The sequence below is a fragment of the Lepidochelys kempii genome, chromosome 6, assembly GCF_965140265.1.
Source record: "Lepidochelys kempii isolate rLepKem1 chromosome 6, rLepKem1.hap2, whole genome shotgun sequence".
Lineage (NCBI taxonomy): Eukaryota > Metazoa > Chordata > Testudines > Cheloniidae > Lepidochelys > Lepidochelys kempii.
The window spans coordinates 15,892,050-15,905,909 of NC_133261.1; the positions used below are offsets into that span (position 1 = coordinate 15,892,050).

General features: G+C 54.6%; 1 protein-coding gene across 1 annotated transcript; it reads left to right on the top strand.

Annotated features, from left to right (window-relative positions):
* The first annotated feature begins 1,147 nt into the window (after nucleotides 1-1,147).
* On the top strand, nucleotides 1,148-13,495 carry LOC140913262 (zona pellucida sperm-binding protein 1-like). The gene is made up of 14 exons (XM_073349333.1): nucleotides 1,148-1,179; nucleotides 2,116-2,360; nucleotides 4,115-4,236; nucleotides 4,406-4,540; nucleotides 4,952-5,432; nucleotides 6,644-6,787; nucleotides 7,607-7,791; nucleotides 7,878-7,975; nucleotides 10,683-10,810; nucleotides 10,904-11,093; nucleotides 11,182-11,332; nucleotides 11,544-11,628; nucleotides 12,664-12,789; nucleotides 13,356-13,495. The coding sequence occupies exons 1-14, from the start codon at nucleotides 1,148-1,150 to the stop codon at nucleotides 13,493-13,495; spliced, it is 2,262 nt and encodes a 753-aa protein (XP_073205434.1).
* The last annotated feature ends 365 nt before the right edge of the window (nucleotides 13,496-13,860 follow it).

A 13,860-nucleotide genomic window follows, 5' to 3' on the forward strand; every position in this document is an offset into this window, starting at 1 on the left:
ACAAATTTGTTATTTTTAAAATCTCATGATTTTTAAGGGAAGCTCAGGAGTTTGGGGGGACTCATGATTTTTGAGCGCTCAGGGTTGGCGATATTCTCAGCAGTGAGAAGGGCAGAAAGAGCGAGGGAGATGAGACGGGGAGCCCCAACCCCAAAGAGCCAAAAATCAAGAGATTGCTGCAAAAATCATGAGATTTTTCACACAAAAAATACACTTGAGCGATTTTTTTCATAGGTTCATGGATTTTCAGGCCAGAAGGGACCCTTAGATCAACCAATCTGACCTCCAGCAGAGCACAGACCAGAGAATGTCACCCTGTTACCTCTGCATGGAGCCCGATAACTTGTGTCTAAGTAAAGCGTCTTCCAGACAGGCCGCCTGTGGGCTGGTCTACACTAGAAAGTTAGGTTGACCCAGGTGTGTCCCTCAGGGCTGTGAAAAATTCACCCTCCTGAGAGACGTAGTTAATCCAACCTCTCTCCCAGGGTAGATGCCATGAGCTCACTGGAAGAACTCTGCCATCGTCCTACCTCTCGGAGCGGTGGATTTACGACAGCGTTGCTGCAGTATGTCTCAGCACTACAGGGCAGCACTGCAGCTGTGTAGACATAGCCTGATTGAGACTCCATCACTTCCAGTGGTCGTCTGTTCCAAGGGTTAGTCACCCTTCAAAATGTGTGCCTTACGTCTACCTTAGATTTGGCCATGGACGATGGGTGAACCACAGGCTTGGGGAGGCTAGCCCCTGGCCCGGCCCACCCTTCAGCCTGAGGCCCCACCCCAAAGCCCAGAATCCCTCCCTTCCACGGCTACCAGCCCCCCCTTCCAATCCCGGGTTGCCCAAGCACCACCAGCCCCAAAGCGCCAGGGCACACACACCCACCCAGAGCACCAGACAGGCTGCCCCATCAGCCCCGCAGCACTGGGTGGGTGGGCTGCTCCCCAGCACCAGACCACTGGGTGGGCGTCGGGCAGCCCTCCTTTTCCCCCCAGCCCTGGAGAACTGGGTGGTGCGGCCCCAGCCACCCCAAGTCCTAGCCACCCTAGCCCCAGCCCCAGCCCAGCAGGCTTCCCGGAAGAGGAGCAGGCTGCTTGCCTGGGCTGGGGCCAACTACCAGCAGCAGAAGGAGGGGGCCTTGGGCGGAGCATGGGCAGGGCCACGCGGGGCTCTTTGCGGAGGTACAGCCTCCCCAGGCTATTGTACGCATCGTCCATGGATTTGGCTGGCTCCAACTTCCAACCGCTGGATCTTGTTCTACCCTTCTCCACTCGATTAAAGAGCCCTTTAATAGCCAGTCTTTTCGCCCTATGAATGTACTTGGGCACTGTACTTGAGCTACTTCTTGATCTCCTTTTCGATAACCTAAACTGACTGAGCACTGAGAATCTCTTGCTAGCCGGCACTTCTTTCAGCCGGCAAATTGCATTTGTGACTCTTCTCTGTATCCACTCCAGTTTTTCAATAACCTAATCCCACAGAACAAGAAAGAAAAAGGCCTCATTCAATACCATGGCCACCTACACACTGACTCGACCTTGTGCCTGCCCGCCCGCTTCGAATCATAGAATATCAGGCTTGGAAGGGACCTCAAGAGGTCATCTAGTCCAACCCCCTGCTCAGAGCAGGACCAATCCCCAACTAAATCATCCGATCCCAGAAGGATACACTGACTAGACCCCTCGATTCCAGGCAACTTGGCCTTCTGATTTTTGGGGCACTTGGGGTGTGCTTGAGCCCTGTTTTTATGCTTTTCTCTGCAACTGTGCGGGCAAGAAACTTATTTTTCTTTTGAATGCACACTGAGGTTCTCAGCTAGTTCCTTGTTTCCAGGAGATGGGGCTTGAAATAAAACATCAGTTACCATGGGACTTGCAATAAAATCCTGAGAGCTGGCAACACTGAAAAGGTAGCGTAACAGGAGGCTTCAATGGGAGGGGGGTCTTAGGGCTGAAGGGTTCGATGGTTATGTTTCCCTTTCACCCTGAGCTTTGCACTTTTCATCCGGCCCCTCCCCACCACCAGGCAGCTCCCCAGGTGCTGCCTCTCTGCTCATCTGATTCACACCCCGCCCCCTCCCCACCACTCACTCACCCTACAAAGCCCCGCTCCCACAGCCTCTCCCCTTATGAGAAGTGGCTGCTAGACAGGGCTTCTTTCTTAGCATCTTCAGCCATGGGGCTGGCCTGTAGGTATTTTGTGGGCTTAGTGCTGCTCTGGTCCCTAAGGATAGCCCTTGGGCAGGGGGACTTCCACAGGATCAGTTTCTCTGTCTTGCAACATGAGTATGACTGTGGAGACTATGGGATGCAGCTGCTGGTCTTTCCCAGCCAGGGCCGCACCGTCCGCTTCAAAGTTGTGGGTAAGTAGCTGCCTGGCTGCTTCATGAGAAAGCTAAGAAGCCTCCTGCTCGTCTGCCCTCTTAGACATGCAGGCGGGTTTTATGGGTCTCTTGTGGAAACCTCTTACTTCTACAGTATGTAATGAGAGCTTTAGGAAGGGAACAAGAAGGTCCTACTCTAGTGCTTTTTGGTGGCCTGGCTGTTGCCCTCAAATCTTGAGTACCCTGGTCTCCTGAAGTGAGAGTCTGTGGCTTCTGTCCCCTGGAGAAAAGACTGGAGATTGCTACCTGGATTCAACGGTTAGGGCTAAGTCTTTCCTCACAACAGCCTGCTGACCGTGACCCACAAAATAGCAGAGGGTAAAGAGGGAACCCTGCTGGGGGGAGACTGTAAAAGGACATACCAAAATGTGGCTGGGTATCCCAAGCTCTGGTGTAACTCGGCCCTTTGAGCTCCAGACGCCTGGATCCTGCGCCCTCTGTGGGCGATCACCTCCCTGTTGTCATGCCCAAGCATGGGATGGGATGGGATGGCCTGGCCTGGCTCGGCCACTCTCAGCCCTCCTTGTTAGGGGGTTTATTCCTTCACCCACTTACTTCCCTGGTCCTTCTCGCATGAACAGAGAGCAACAATACCCGAAGTCCAAAGATGCAAACAATTCAAAGTTTATTGGGGGGAACTTCCAGCAAGCATGATTGCAGTTTCCTTCCTTAGTGTCCTCCTTCCCAGCTCTGACACCACAGAGCCTTACACCTGTGTCCCTGTTCCCATTCCTGCCCATAGCCAAACATGATTCCAATTTCCTTACCCCCATTCCCTGTTCCCATTTCCCCCTTTAGCAAAACATGATTCCAATTTCCGCACCCCTGTTCCCATCCCCTCCCACCCATGCCCACTCACTTCCTTATTGACTACAGATTATATAGTCAAACTTGAGTTCTGCTTAGCTATACCTTAACCAATCATTTTCCTGAAATGTAACTAACCAATCCTAACACATTGGTACATGATTATGTGCCCAATTATATCCCACCACCTTAATGAGTTTACACCCAGCAAAATTAATTATACAGCAGACAGAAACCATCACAGAACCAGACAGAGATTATACAGACAGACAAACAATAGGAAAGTGGGAACTATAAATGACAAAAACAATACAGGAATGAGGATTTCACATCCCAGCTATTGATGAGTGAGTGCTTGCCAGACAGGATGCTATCAAACTAAGTTTCCTTTTACATTTTCTAGGCACTTCCCTTTCTCTGGAGGTGATAGGAATACAATCCTGTCCTGATGGTGCTATTGGGCTGTTAGGCACTTTATTTCAATGTGACTAGTTTGGAATGTGAGGATGTGACCCTTCGCTTCCCAACTTATGGCTGCCTCTGTTGCTTAGCCAAAGGCCTTAGCCTAAGAACAGGGCCTCAGACTGTCACAGTAAGAGAAGGCCCTTACACCAGCAGACAGTGATTTTGATTCTTTCTCTTATACCTCTAGAACTAGCCAAGTGATAAGAATACACCTAAATTCTGAGAGTATAGGCCTTGACAGACAGGCCTGAATATCTATATCCTAACACTCCTGGCTCTAGGTCAGACTTGGTAAATGACGGCCGTCCTGTATCTTTGGAGCTGCTTCCCACCATGCTAAACTCCACTAAACTGAAGGATGTGACAAACCACTGTCGCTGTTCCAAACATGGCTACTTGGCTAAGCTTCATCAAGGGCTTTAACTCTTCCTTACCCACAACCTGTATGACTCTCTCCACAGATGAGTTTGGGACACCCTTCGAAGTTACCAACTGCTCCATTTGTCTCCATTGGGTCACATCTGGCGAGCAAGGAGCGATGATCTTCTCAGCTGGCTACAATGGCTGTCATGTGCAGAAGAAGGTGAGGGGGGTTGGCACGCCTCACCCCAGTGTACCTGAGCAACAACAGAAGCTGGAGATGGGTCCATACCTGCAGTCACAGCAGCCTGTGCAGCTGGGGGGCGCTGCGCTTAGCGCCTACAGAGTCTGTTAGGCCACAATACTGACTGATTGGTGTCTCTTCATTGCAGGATGGGCGTAACCACCTGCAAGTCCGAGTGGAGGAACAGCTGAGCGCCAGGGCCGTCGCTGCCACCTATGATGTGAACATGACCTGCCCCAAGCCCACTGAACGTGACTTAACCCCAGAGGAGACCATGCGCTACGTGCCCCAGCCGCAGCCGGGCCTGGTGCGCCCGGTGCCCCAGCCGCAGCCGGGCCTGGTGCGCCCGGTGCCCCAGCCGCAGCCGGGCCTGGTGCGCCCGGTGCCCCAGCCGCAGCCGGGCCTGGTGCGCCCGGTGCCCCAGCCGCAGCCGGGCCTGGTGCGCCCGGTGCCCCAGCCGCAGCCGGGCCTGGTGCGCCCGGTGCCCCAGCCGCAGCCGGGCCTGGTGCGCCCGGTGCCCCAGCCGCAGCCGGGCCTGGTGCGCCCGGTGCCCCAGCCGCAGCCGGGCCTGGTGCGCCCGGTGCCCCAGCCGCAGCCGGGCCTGGTGCGCCCGGTGCCCCAGCCGCAGCCGGGCCTGGTGCGCCCGGTGCCCCAGCCGCAGCCGGGCCTGGTGCGCCCGGTGCCCCAGCCGCAGCCGGGCCTGGTGCGCCCGGTGCCCCAGCCGCAGCCGGGCCTGGTGCGCCCGGTGCCCCAGCCGCAGCCGGGCCTGGTGCGCCCGGTGCCCCAGCCGCAGCCGGGCCTGGTGCGCCCGGTGCCCCAGCCGCAGCCGGGCCTGGTGCGCCCGGTGCCCCAGCCGCAGCCGGGCCTGGTGCGCCCGGTGCCCCAGCCGCAGCCGGGCCTGGTGCGCCCGGTGCCCCAGCCGCAGCCGGGCCTGGTGCGCCCGGTGCCCCAGCCGCAGCCGGGCCTGGTGCGCCCGGTGCCCCAGCCGCAGCCGGGCCTGGTGCGCCCGGTGCCCCAGCCGCAGCCGGGCCTGGTGCGCCCGGTGCCCCAGCCGCAGCCGGGCCTGGTGCGCCCGGTGCCCCAGCCGCAGCCGGGCCTGGTGCGCCCGGTGCCCCAGCCGCAGCCGGGCCTGGTGCGCCCGGTGCCCCAAATATATCCTCCACCAAGCAACATAGGTGTGTGGGGGTGTCTGTGACCTCTAACTGGTTTGAGTGCATGTGGGTCCCCTCTAATGGAAGGTTTCATGCTCCACTCCTGACTCCTGTGGTGGCCTTCAGAGGAGCTGAAACTAGTCTCTTGCTTGTGGCTGCCATGTTAGAGCTGGTGTTGACAGTGTTGTAAGCCATAATCAAAAATGAGATTCGTTTAGAAATCATGCTCTTCCCCCACCCGCCCCCAGTTTATTTGAAGGGGAAGGGGTGGCTATTTGCCTTCTGGTTTTTCAAAGTTTAGGGGGAAGGCACTTGCTTCCAAAGTCTGTGAGCTTCTTTGGCTCAAAATCCAGTCACACATGCACCAATGTGTCCTTGCCATTGGCTGCTCAGAGGGGCTTCCCCTGTTCCTCCAGTATCCCAGGGTTTGGGATCTGATGTTGTATCCCTTCGTATCTCACCCCCACATCTGTTTGCAATCTGTCTCCTTCACCCCCCATGTGTCTCTCACAGGCTCTTCACAGCTCTTAGTCCCTCCCTCTCCTAGAGTCCTGTCTAGGCCTCCCCCTAAACCAGAGTGGCATCCACTTTGCCTGTAGGTACAGCTTCAGTCTCATGAAAGAAATTCGCAGCCATGTTTATGAGGGACACTTTCCTCTGATCGGCTATGGGGAAATGGTGGCCAACCTGCTAGCTTCTGCCCCATCGTCCGTAAAGGGAGATGGTGACTTCAATAAAGGAAAAATTCATAGAGCAGGCGTCTGCTCACTATTTCATGAGATGGCTAGAGAAACCCACCTCAGAACTGCTAAGTGATAAATTACAGTTGACCACACTGCTGGCTGTGTTGAGGGGGCTGTAGGGTTTAGGTGGGGGCTCTCCTCTGACACAGCAGCAGATCAGGAGCCTGAATTTCCAAGTGACATGTTAAGCCTGCTATCAGAGAAGGGCAACATGCTACATCTGGAGGACAGGGGTGGGGATCTGAGCACAATGCTGTCTGAGGTGGTATGTGGTTTGGGGTTATGGTTGTGGGGGGCAGGGTGAGCTGGGATGGAGGACCACTGTGGGAGCTCTTGCAGCCCTTTGGGGAAGGGGAGGAGGGTTGGACTGGTGTTGAGGTCAGCCACTTGTCCAGAGGTCACTACAGATCTTAAAAAGTCTCTGGGGAAGGGTCTCTCGTGATCTCTTTAGAGGCTCTCTAGCTCTCCTTAATCCACACCCTGCTGTTCTAGGGGCGCATCTCACAGAGGAGCAGTGCCGTGTGGTGGCTGGGAAGATGCCCTGTGCGGATGCCCCAGGCCAAGCTGCTTGCTTCCAGGCTGGCTGTTGTTATGATGAGACTGACCTCACCACTCCCTGCTACTTTGGCAACACAGGTGGGAGACCTGCCCTCATGTCAGGTTATGGAGCCTTTTGTCATCTCTGTCCTGGGAAGCTTGGTGACACACCGTACGTCTCAGATGAGTTTGGTCACCACCTACTAGCATGGTGAACTAGACTTGGATGCAATGTCTTTAACTCTCACCCTAGGCTGCAGCTGGCATCAGTTGTGTGCAAAGGGATTCTTCCTACATCACGGTCTCTCCTCAGTTGCCCAATGCCTGGCAGATCTTGAGAGCCAACACCAAATGTGTGGTGGCAGAGGAAGACCCATCAGACGGTACAGGCTGGTGCTCCATCATCAGATCGATGGATAACTTTGCCGGCTTGTGTCTCGTTCCTGCACAACATGAGCTGCAATCATGCTGTCTCAGACAAACCCACTTACCCCCATGGGGCTTCATTTGATAGATTCCAAAGCCAGAAGGGACCATTGTGATCATTAGTCTGTCTGATTTCCTGTATAACACAAGCTATAGGATTTCCCTGAAATAATTCCTCCAGCAGATCTCTTGGCAGACATCCAGTCTTGCCTTGTCAGTGATGGAGAATCCACCATGACCCTGGACAAACCATTCCAAGAGTTAACTACCCTCGCTCTCAGATCTACACCTTATTTAAATACTTAGACTGTAATCAAGTCACCCCTTAACCTTCTCTCTGTCTAAAGAGACAGAATTTGGTCACTACAAGGCCTGTTTTCTAATATTTCTCATGGCTCTTCTCCAATCTATCATCCTGAGTGTGGCATGGAACTCTTGCCCAATTCCTCTACCAGGAACATCTATACTTAATCCTGCTCCTTTGTGTTGCAGTCACTGTTCAGTGCCTCCTGGATGGTCACTTTGTTCTGGTGGTCTCCAGGGACATGTCTGATCACCCCATCATCCTGGAGAGTGTCCGGCTAGCCTATGCCCAGGCAGGGTGTGACCCCATCAGGATGACTGAGGCTTTTGTGATCTTCCGCTTCCCCCTCATGCAGTGCGGCACCACAGTCCAGGTGAGGGGACACCCACGGGAAGCCAGGGTGAGTGCTCTGCTCAGGGGTTTGGGGGACTAACCTGCCCCATGTCTCCACTCTTCCAGGTGATCCATGACAAACTGATCTATGAGAACCAGCTGATCTCTGGCATCGACATCCGGACTGGGCCGGACGGCTCCATCACCCGGGACAGCACCTTCATGTAAGTTGGCCTGCTCTGTTGACTAGCAAGGAAGTGATGGTGAGCAGTCTTCAGCCCTTCCACAGTGGAAGCGTGAGGCCAGATCCTTTCCCCTGGCAAAGATCTGATCTATCAATTTTCCAGCAGCCTCTCCTGACCACCAAAGGACTTAGGGGATGTTCTACAGGTATGGATTCCCTGCAGTCACAGACATCCCCTTTTCTGAGTGGGGCGATGCACCTGATCCCTAATGGGGCATGGGGCAAAATCTTGCTTTGTGAAGGGAAGGACACTCTCTGTGCAGCTGACTGTCCAAGAGTCAGGGTTTTACGTTGTCTGATCAAATGCCAACATTGGTCAGCCTCACCTCAGTCCCTGGAAAAATCCTGCAGCAGGTTGTCAAGGAATCCATTCTGAAGCACTCGGAGGAGAGGAAGGTGATCAGGACCAGCCAAAATGGATTCACCAAGGGCAAGTCGTGCCTGACCAACCTGATTGCTTTTTATGATGAGAACTGGCTCTGCGCATGTGGGGAAAGCGGTGGACATGATATACCTTGACTCTAACAAAGTTTGTTACAGTCTCCCACAGTGTTCTTGACAGCAAGTTAAAGAAGTAGGGGCTGGATGAATGAATTAAAGGTGGCTCGAAAGCTGGCTAGATCATCAAGGTCAACGGGTAGCAATCAACAGCTCTGTCTAGTTGGCAGCTGGTATCAAGCGGCATGCCCCAGGCGTCTGTCCTGGGGTTGGTTTTGTTCATTATCATTAATGATCTGGATGATGGGATGGCTTGCTGAGGGTGTAAGTTAATGGATAACACTAAGTTGGGGGGAGAGATCTAGAAAAATTGAAAATTGGGCTAAAAGAAATCTGAGCTTCAATAAGGACGAGTGCAGAGTCCTGCACTTAGGAGGGAAGAATCCCATTCACTGGTACAGGCTGGGGACCGACTGGCTAAGCAGCAGTTCTACAGACAAGGACCTGGGGATTACAGTGTACGAGCAGCTGGCTACGAATGAATAGTGGGCCCTTCTTGCCAAGAAAGCTACTGGTATATTGGGGTGCATTAGTAGGAGCATTGCCAGCAGATGGAGGGAAGTGACGATTCCCCTCTCACCAGCAGTGGTGAAGCCCATCTGGAGTACTGTGTCCAGTTTTGGGCCCTCACCAACAGAAAGGATGTGGAAAAATTGGGAGATTGCCCAGCAGAGGGCAACAAAAATGATTAGGGGGTTGGGGCACATAATTTATGAGGAGAGGCTGAGGGACCTGGGCTTATTTAGTCTGCAGAAGAGACAAGTGAGGGGGGATTTGATAGCAGCCTTCCCCTACCTGAAGGGGTTCCAAGGAGGATGGAGCTTGGCTGTTCTCAGTGATGGCAGATGACCGAACAAAGAGCAATGGTCTCAAGCTGCAGTGGGGGAGGTCTAGGATGGCTATTGAGGACGGGACTATCCCTCTAGGAGGATGGTGAAGCACTGGAATGGGTTACCTAGGGAAGTGGCAGAATTTCCATCCTTAGAGGTTCTGAATACCTGGCTTGACCAAGCCCTGGCTGGGATGATTTAGTTGGGGTTGGTCCCGCTTTGAGCAGCAGGTTGGACTAGCTGACCACCTGAGGGCTCTTCCAATCCTAATCTTATGATTGTAAATGCCACTTGCTGTGCGATCTCCAATGACAAGTAGGCACAGCCAGCCTGACCCGAGAAGGGCTCCATGGGGCCACCCTGAGGGACTAATAACTCCCTACAGGGTTGGTAGAAAGAAAGCTTGATGTAGGGACTGTTGCCCCCTTACTAACATTCAGTGAGGTGTACTGGTTGGCTAGCTCCCAGTACTAAAAGGGGAAGGATCTATGGGAAATCAGGACCCTGAGAGTGACAGTCCCCAGGAACAATGGGGAGAGGCCAGTGCTCCAGGTCAGCCTGACAGGGTGGGCAGGCTAATCAGAGTCAGGAGGCCAGGGAGGTCCTGTCCTCCGTGTGAGCTGGATTTGCCTGGGTCACAGAGTCAGGTCATGTGTTTCCTTTAACCTTTCCCATGTTTCCTTCTTTCTAAAATAGTTGATTAGATAACTTGCATTTGCTTTACCTTGTATGTAATGGTCATGGGTCAGAAGTGCCCAGTGCAGAGAGAGTACCCCGGAGTGGGGACACCCTAGCCCCAGTCCTAGGTGACCACAGCAGGGTTGGGGGTCGAGCCCCCTCTCCCCCCCCTCCCCCCAAGAATCCTGGGCCTAGCCTTGTTGGGGTTACGAGGACTCTGCCAGACAGGAGAGTGGAGGGGAGCCCTGAAGGGCAGGGAGGCCACTGGATAAAGGAAGTGGGAGCGAGGACTCGGATCCTTTCGCTAGCCCACTTCACCGGGGTAGTGCAGAAGCCAGGAAAGTTCCCCACAAGAGCAGGACTATTCCCCTGCTTACATTGAGAATGCTGCCAAAAGAGATGTGAGGACAAGTAAGCAGGTGCTTCTAGCCTGTCTGAGAAGGCCCCCATGTGGCCGTGCTCAGACACTCCTGCTGAGTCCCTGAGTTGGAGGGAAGAACATCTGAGTTGCTAAAAGGGTTGATCCACTAGCATCCTTGGATGTCTCCCATCCAAGTACTGATAGGGCCTGATCCTGCTTGTCTCGAGCACTAATAAGGTCACTGCCAGACACCACGTGGCCTCAAGCTGAAGTCACAGAGCATCAGCCCCTGTCTCCTCCCTCTGCTCTCTCCTGTGCAGCCTCCATGCTCGCTGCATCTACAATGCCAGTGACTTTCTGCCAGTCCAGGTCGAGGTCTTCTTGCCCCCCACACCTGCTCCAGTCACCCAGGCAGGACCCCTCCGGCTTGAGCTGCGCATCGCCACAGGTAGGTGACCCCTCACTCCAGCACGGAGATCCCATCCCCCTGAAGGACCACAGGTGTCTCAGCTCTGCTCTCCTCCTACCCTCTCCCCCACAGACCCGAGCTACAGATCCTATCTCTCAGAGAGAGACTACCCTGTGGTGAAGGTGCTCAGGGACCCTGTCTACATGGAGGTTCGCATCCTGCACAGAACAGACCCGTCCCTGGTTCTGGTTCTGCACCAGTGCTGGGCCACCCCAAGCGCTAACCCCCTGCAGCAGCCGCAGTGGCCCATCCTGGTGGACGGGTGAGTGGCTGGGATGGAGGGGGAGCATGGCTTGGGGAGGAGGAAGGCGGTTTCCTTGGTCCACCCTTCTCTCATGTCTTGCTCCCAGGTGCCCGTTCCTGGGAGACAACTACAGAACCCAGCTTGTGCCCGTGGGCCCTGCCTCATCTGAGCTGCCCTTCCCGACTCACCACCAGCGCTTCGTCCTCTCCACTTTTGCCTTTGTGGACTCCGCCTCCCAGGTGGCACTTGAGGGAGAGGTGAGAAGGGGCCCACATATAAAGCGGGTGAGGAGGGGGAAGTCGGAGTGCAGGGGCAGGAGCTCCTATTTTAGTCAGGTCCTGACCTCCTCAGTCTCTGCTGAGGCGCTGCACATGCAGAACCAAACCGATAGCTGTGGATCTACTTCCTGCCTCCTACCAGCACTGGCCAGTCACTCACTAACTCCATTCTCACTTGTGTGGATTTTAGGTGTACATTTACTGTAGCGCCTCAGCTTGCTACCCCTCCCGGCTGGAGCCCTGCAGGACCCTGTGCCCATCAGGAGCTGCTACAAGTAAGTCGGAGTGGTCTGAAATCCATGTGGGTTTCTACAAGCTCCCATCCCAAATACCAGAGGACTCATAGTGAACAGAGATCTGCCTGTCCTGCTATATCAGAGGTGGGCAAACTACCACCCACAGGACCATCCTGCCCAGCCCCTGAGTTCCCGGCCGGGGAGGCAAGCCCCCAGCCCCTCCTGTGCTGTCCCTCTCCCTCGCAGCCTCAGCACGCCTCCAGCACTCTGCTCCGGTAGGAGCTGTGAGCTCCCACTGCTCTGAGCAGCATCATAAGGGGGTTGGGATTGGAGAAGGGGCAGAGGGTGTCAGGGGGCAGTCGGGACAGGGGCTGGTTGGATTGGGCAGAGGTTCGGGGGGGCAGTCAGGGGGCATTGGATAGTCATTGGAGTCCAGCAGGGGCTGTCAGGGAGCGGGGGGTTGGATAGGGGTGTGGTCCCATTGGGCAGTTAGGGGCAGGGGTCCTGGGAGGGGGCAGTCAGGAGACAAGGAGTTGGGGGGCAGAGGGGGTTTCTGAGGTGGGCAGTCGGGGGGCAGGAATTGGGAGGGAGCCAGGCTCTTTGGGGAGGCACAGCCTTCCCTACCTGGCCCTCCATATAGTTTTACAGTGCTAATGTGGCCCTCAGGCCAAAAAGTTTGCCCAGCCCTGTGCTATACACTGACTGCAAGGCGTTCAGCCCAGCTCGTTATGTACCTCTACCATGTCCTGTAGCGCTAGCTAGGGTATGATGGGCTAAGACGAAGAGGTAAATGGCCTAATCTCCTACAACTGCCCTATGTAGGAGACAATACTAGAAATTGCCTCTGGAGAGTGGAGTGTCTGCTGCTCCTGATGAAATGGCCTTTCTTCCCAACTTCTCCCACACTTCAAATAAGCAATTCAGGAAGATCTAATACCTGGTACCACAACCTGTCAGGAGGCCTGTAAGGACTCATGGTTGAGTCCATGGTGACGCTGCATTTCATCACGATGGGCCCTCTGGTTGTGAGTGCGCTGGACAGACAGCTCCCTAACTCTCCATTCCATCTGCCAGGAGGCCGCCGGTTCCTGGATATCGACAATGGGACAGGAGAGCCCCAGGACCTGGTGAGTTCTCCTGGCCCTGTGATCTTCCAGGAGAGCCCTGAGCCGTGGAGAGAGCACGTCTATGAGAACAAGGGTGAGGTTTCTGTTAAACCCTAGTAGGACAACTGGCATCTTGCACAGTAACCTGGAATACAGCAAGTCAATGCTGTCTAGGGGGTTCAAATATAAATGTTCATGGGGGGAGGGGGGCTACATGCAGAAGTCACTCCTTGATGATCCATATGTAAGCTAATGCTGGCTGACACCATACCTGTGAGTGCTTCCTATGAGTGGGCCAATGTTGGGTTATATCCTTATCCTATGGACATTCATAGGATGTCTCAAAAACCAGCAAACTTGGGGGAAGCGGGGGGGACACTATGGCACCTCAGTGGTGACTTGTATGCCCTGAGCCTCTGTGGCACTCAATGCACTGGGGCTAGCATTGCCTCTGCCCTCTATTGGATGGCTATCAATGGGATGGTGGTGCTGGCTCACAGTCTAAAAAGTGAGTTGACAATTCAAGTATCTTTCTGATGAAGGCTGGCCTAAGCGGTAGGGGGAGCACCACTGGGGCAGGGAAGTCTAGGTGTCATCTCCACACTTTAGACCCTACAGAAATCTGGATTGTCTTAACCTCTCCTCCTCCTCCTCCTTCAGACCCTGTCTCCAGACTAGACCTGACCCTGGTGCTTCTGGCCATGCTTTCATTGGTGGCTGTGGCTTCTCTCGTTACTGTGACACTACTCCATAGGAGAAGCAGCTGGATGACAAGGTCCCAAATCTTCCATGGCAGATGACTGTAAAATAAGGGAGAGGAGCAGAAATAAAATCTCTGGAGTGCACTAATGTCTTGTGGTAGCGTGTGTCCCTCTGGGGGAGGGAACAGCAGTTGTTGAGGCCAGGGGTCTGCTACTAGCCTTGTAGCTCTTCCCCATTCAGCAGCAGAACAGACCTCTCTGCAGGGATAGACACCAGAATAGGATGTGGCATAGAGGACAGGAAGAAGACTGCAAGCTAGCACTAGACAAGGTAAATCAAATGGCTTTCTCTCACTCCTGGGGTCCTATCTAGGGGGAGGGGAAGCCACTCAGCCGAACTAGAGACATTTTGATTAACTTTACTGTGAATAGCTGGATTCTAACTCCCCTGGGCACGCAATAAG

Excerpts from the sequence above, each read along its gene's own strand:
- LOC140913262 (XM_073349333.1), top strand. The coding sequence starts at position 1,148 with ATGGGCAGGGCCACGCGGGGCTCTTTGCGGAG. Across the intron at positions 6,788-7,606 it reads CTGCTACTTTGGCAACACAG|TCACTGTTCAGTGCCTCCTG; the intron begins GTGGGAGACCTG and ends TTTGTGTTGCAG. Across the intron at positions 11,094-11,181 it reads TGGCCCATCCTGGTGGACGG|GTGCCCGTTCCTGGGAGACA; the intron begins GTGAGTGGCTGG and ends TCTTGCTCCCAG.